We start from the raw sequence: 5,172 nt of genomic DNA, 5'->3' as shown, positions 1-5,172 counted from the left end.
GCCCTCGGGCCCTCCTCTTTGAGGGCGTGTCCCTGGTGAGTGATAGACCGAGCCGCCCGGCCCAGCTCAGGCCAGCCCACGTTGCTGCTTAGATTGAAATGCAGAACTCTAGCCTCTTTCATCGGGGCACAGACTTCCTTTTACTCCTTCCTTTTGCACTCTCGCCGCCTCCTCCCGGGAAGAAGCGGAGGCACCGGCGTCCCGGGGCAGCGACGAGCCGGGTCACTGAGACTCTGGGAAAAGTTTCTTTTTGGGAGTGCGGAACTGGGGCCTCGTTGGTGTACTGCTCGGAGCAATGGGTGAGTGGCGGAGGGGGACGCTGTCAGAGCCGGGAAGGGAGGGAGGGAACCACAACGCGAGGGAGGGAGGGAGGGAGCGCGAGGGCGCGCACCATTGAGCGCTCACACTCTTCTTATTGACTTTGCTCGTGTTTCTACAAGTTGTTAGGAACACGCTAAGGGTCAGGGCGCACAGCTGTTCACTCTGAACGCTGGCTACTGGGTTGCTGTTGATGCCATTTTCTGATTTTAAAAGAAGGGAGCGGTGGCATCAGCAAGCTCCGCAGCCTCGGTGATGGACCAAGTGTTCACATAAACTCACACCCTCAGAACAGGAGAGGGAAAAAACCCAAAGGAACTGTAGTTTCTTCTAGACCTTGTCTAATCGTGCAGGTTCCCAGGCGGGACGCCGGGGCTCAAGGGGTAGCGGCCCAAAGACTTTAGCGCCAAGAAGGCGAGAAGGAACCCGTTGCAGGCGTCAAGACCGATCTCCTGCCTGCTTAGGCGGCGTTTGAACCCTTGGAGCTGCCCTGCGCCTCACCACTTTAGTTACTTGTATTGGCCGCGGGCACCACTGGAATGAGGGTGGGGAGGGGGTCCGGCTCGACCTTAGTGGTTTGGGGCCATTGGGCGAGGCTTGGGGACAGTAGGGTTTGGGAAAAGTACAGGTCCCCAGTCCGGGGTGGGTGCATCCGCCCTGTCTTCTTACGCGGGCGGATGCCGAGTGGTAAACGGCTGGTGCGTGTCCCCGCGCGCCGTGTGTTCTTTTGTAGAGCCAGCCTTTGGGGAGGTGAACCAGCTGGGAGGAGTATTCGTGAACGGGAGGCCGCTGCCCAACGCCATCCGGCTTCGTATCGTGGAACTGGCCCAACTGGGCATCAGACCGTGTGACATCAGCCGCCAGCTACGGGTCTCGCACGGCTGCGTCAGCAAGATTCTGGCGCGCTACAACGAGACAGGCTCGATCTTGCCAGGAGCCATTGGGGGCAGCAAGCCCCGAGTTACCACCCCCACCGTGGTGAAACACATCCGGACCTACAAGCAAAGGGACCCTGGCATCTTTGCCTGGGAAATCCGGGACCGCCTGCTGGCGGACGGCGTGTGTGACAAGTACAACGTGCCCTCGGTGAGCTCCATCAGCCGCATCCTGCGCAACAAGATCGGCAACTTGGCTCAACAGGGCCATTACGACTCATACAAGCAGCACCAGCCGGCGCCGCAGCCCGCGCTGCCCTATAACCACATCTACTCGTACCCTAGCCCCATCACCGCGGCCGCAGCTAAGGTGCCCACGCCGCCCGGGGTGCCTGCCATCCCCGGCTCGGTGGCCATGCCCCGTACCTGGCCCTCCTCCCATTCCGTCACCGACATCCTGGGCATTCGCTCCATCACCGACCAAGGTAAGGGCTCACGGGCCGGATGTGTGGACGTTGCAGAGTTTTCCTCTGCACCCCAAACACCTCGCTGGTGTCTCGGTATCTGCGGCCTCTGGGCCCGCGTCTATTTCACCACCTGAGGCTTTTTCCTTTCGAAACTAAGGAGTCCTCCCAGGGGGTGTCCTGATCTCATTAACTTGAAATTCATGCCCTCTGTTTCCTTGCCACACACAGTCTCCTGCCTCATCTCAAACTACCAGACCCATAACATCCCCCCATCCCCAACACATGGTTCGCATTTTCCACCCTCCCCCGCCTCTCGCGCTGCTGCAGGCTTAGACCGGCTCGCTCACTTGGAGAGCGTGGCCTGGGTTGGACTTGGGGCGCAGCCGGGGAGGACTGAGCGGGCGTGCGGCTGCTGGTTGCAGACACCGCTGCGGGCAGCTTGTTTGGGGATCAGATGCGGCCGCGAGGAGTCGGGCACCCTGTGGAAATTGCAGTATTCTTGGATTCTGGCAATCAGGCCAAATTTGCTCAGGCAGGAAGTTCAAATGTCACCTAATTGGTTTCATTCTTATGCTTCACTTCATTTTCCTCGGAAACTGAGGTCCTGAAGTTACTACTAGTAACTTGCATGTTACTGCATTGTTCATTCTGGGACTAATTTTCTTCTCTCTCTCTCTCTCTCTCTCTCAATCTCTCTCCCTCTCTCTCTCTCTCCCTCTCTCTCTCTCTCTCTCTCCCTCTCCCCCCCCCCACCCCGCCTTCCTTTTTCCAAGCGTCCCTACTCCTGGCCTTTACCTTAACAGACTTCACTATTTATATTTTAGGAAGTGGCACCAACCACTGCTGGAATGGAATTTTGTGATGGAAACAAAATGCATGGTGATTCCATCTTGTCCTCTCTTCTTTCCCACTTTCCCCACGCCTGCGGCTTCTCTTTAGTGTCTCCTGGTCCCGCGAAATGCAAGTGGACATCTAGTACTTGCACATTTTCAGCGGTGCCACCCCACTGTTCTCTTCCTTTCTCACCCTTGACCTCGAGGTGTCCCAAGTGTCTTTTCTGGTTGGTAAGAATGATTCCCGGAGCTCTCCTGCTCAGTTGGGTTTCTGAAGACAAGAGTTTGTTTTCTTTTACTTCATAGTTAAACAAAACAATACAACAAGAAAAACCAGCATTAGCTTCTTTCTTGGTAGGGGTAAAAGTCAAAATGTCTTAGATGCAGAACTAAAATAATACAGAGATAAGAGCCTAACTTTTAAATTTCTTGGCCAAAAGTTTAAAAAGCACGGAAGAAAAATTAAATAGGAAAGAGGAGGAATAGTTCCTTTAATTATTTCCTGCCTTTCTCTGCTGCCACCACATTGGCATAATTATCTTTTTATGTAATTAAAGCAGAGCCTTGATTTCACATCTTCTTTTCTGACTGTGAATTTACGAGATTCTTCTAAGGAGCTCAGTTTTGTCTTTCAGAGCTGGTTGGAGCTTTAGTTGGAGAGAGTTTGCCCTTGATTTATAGGATAAACTGACCTCACTGACATTTAAAGGAAGCCCCTGTTCATGGGAAAGTGTGAGATCAGCAGAAATGGGGGCTCACAGGGGGATCTCAATTTCTTAAGATAACTTCAGGCTTGTGCCCACCGATTGCCTTTTGTCTGGGAAGGCAAAGAGAAACTGGCAGTCTGCGCCAAAACACTATTTCCTGGTGCAAACTGGAGCACAATCTAATCCTTTGGAGAGGGAGAGGGGGAGGAATAGTAAAAAAAAAAAAAAAAAAAAAAAAGACTGACAGAGTTGAAAAGACAACTGTTCTTCCCCAGGGATCCTACAATCAGACCAAATATCAGTTGGAAAAGTAAGGGATTATATGGAGAGCAACAACTTTTCATTCTAGATGTTGATTCTGGATGCCAGCTTTAAACAAGTTTTCTGACAAGTCTGTGAACATAAAATGATTATTTCTATAAATGATCATTTCTACAAAATCATTGCCCCTTCAAAGCACTGTCAGATGGAAGTATTTAAATCAAGTTGTAGTGGCTTTATCAAACTTCAGTCCTCCACCCATAGGTCCCAAAGACAAAAACACATTACTCATAGTTTTCAAATATCTTTTCTTTAAAACTGCCCTTGGTCATTTAAAGATGGCAGTGGTTCAATATGAACACCTCTAGGTATTGTGGTAATCAGTTTACAGCGTATACTTTTCTTTCTCTATTAAGAATATAAAGGATAACTGATGACTTTACTCCTTTTTCAAAACACTTAATTCTACCTTCATTTTCTTAACTTTTATTTCATTAAAAAAACCCCACCTTCTCTCTATAACTTTACCACTGTCACTGATGGTATTTACAGGGGGTAATTGTAATATTTATTTTTTGAGTCATATGCACATAATTTCAACATATTTAATGTGCAGACAAAGAGCATCAAGGGTAGTCACACATAAGTTATGCACACACAAGACAAACGATGCATGTATATTTTGCATGTGTATTGCACGCACTTATTTGCTTGCAAAGGACTTTGCAGGTCTTTTGTCTCATCTATTGACCTAAGTACTAGCACAGTGGGCATTTTTCTACTTGTCTCTGAGCAGGAACACAGGCCAAGGACGCTTCCCCGCTTCCCTCTTCCTTGAAGTCTGCGCCAGTCCCAGGTTTCCTCAATCCCGAATCGACCGTGGGTTAAGATTGGGGTGAATAGCGCATCCAGCTTCACGTGTTCTTTCCCTTCAATTAGATTCCTCGGGGCAGCGAGCGGGGCGTGGGGTGGGTGGGAAGGAGAGCAAAGGCTTTTTAAAAAGGGGAAACAAAACCTTCCCGCAGGCGTGGGTGAAGGAGCTGGGACAGGCCTACTCCGAGGCGAGTCCGCTGCGCGGGGCCCTGGGCTGGAAGCCCGCGAGGCCGCGCCTGGGACCAGAGCCCACGGGAGGCCGAGGGCAGGGGTCGGAGCCCTCGCCGTCGCGGGTCGTCGTTTCGGGCCACGTCTCCGGCGGGGACGCGCGAGCTGGATCCCCAGCTTGACGCCTTCTCCTCCTCCCCAGGAGTGAGCGACAGCTCCCCCTACCATAGCCCGAAGGTGGAGGAGTGGAGCAGCCTGGGCCGGAACAACTTCGCCGCCGCCGCCCCGCACGCGGTGAACGGGCTGGAGAAGGGAACCCTGGAGCAGGAGGCCAAGTACAGTCAGGTGAGGAGCCGCGCACCCTGTCGGGTGGGCCGCGCGTGGCGGCGGGGGTTCGGGCGACGCAGGACCCAGTTCCTTTCAGAGCCTCGACCGTGGGGCAAGCCCGGGCCGACCACCGTCACGGTGGGGTGAGGCTGGACGGACGGAGGCCCGGACCTTCCAGGGCGGAGCTGAGGCCACGACCCCCCCACGGGGGGCCCGGGGCGGTGGGTGCGCCTCTAGGCCCGTTTGGCCACAGCAGGCGCGGCCTCCCCGTCCCGCTGCTCCCATTGGGGATAGGGGCCCGGGGAAGGCGCTTCCGAGGGGCCGGGCGAGCGGCCTGGGTTCT

At 53.5% G+C, this 5,172-nt stretch overlaps 1 protein-coding gene across 1 annotated transcript in view; it reads left to right on the top strand.

Moving 5' to 3' along the window:
* Window positions 1-270: 270 nt before the first annotated feature.
* Window positions 271-5,172, top strand: part of PAX9 (paired box 9) — a 13,777-nt gene continuing 8,875 nt past the window's right edge. The window contains exons 1-3 of the mRNA XM_029951519.1: window positions 271-299; window positions 1,052-1,678; window positions 4,708-4,847. Of these exons, the coding sequence (XP_029807379.1) occupies window positions 296-299; window positions 1,052-1,678; window positions 4,708-4,847 (771 nt within the window). The 5' untranslated portion in view covers window positions 271-295. The remainder of the gene's footprint in view (window positions 300-1,051; window positions 1,679-4,707; window positions 4,848-5,172) is intronic.

The sequence above is a fragment of the Suricata suricatta genome, chromosome 9 (genome assembly GCF_006229205.1).
Source record: "Suricata suricatta isolate VVHF042 chromosome 9, meerkat_22Aug2017_6uvM2_HiC, whole genome shotgun sequence".
NCBI lineage: Eukaryota > Metazoa > Chordata > Mammalia > Carnivora > Herpestidae > Suricata > Suricata suricatta.
This window is presented reverse-complemented; position numbering and strand designations above follow the sequence as displayed.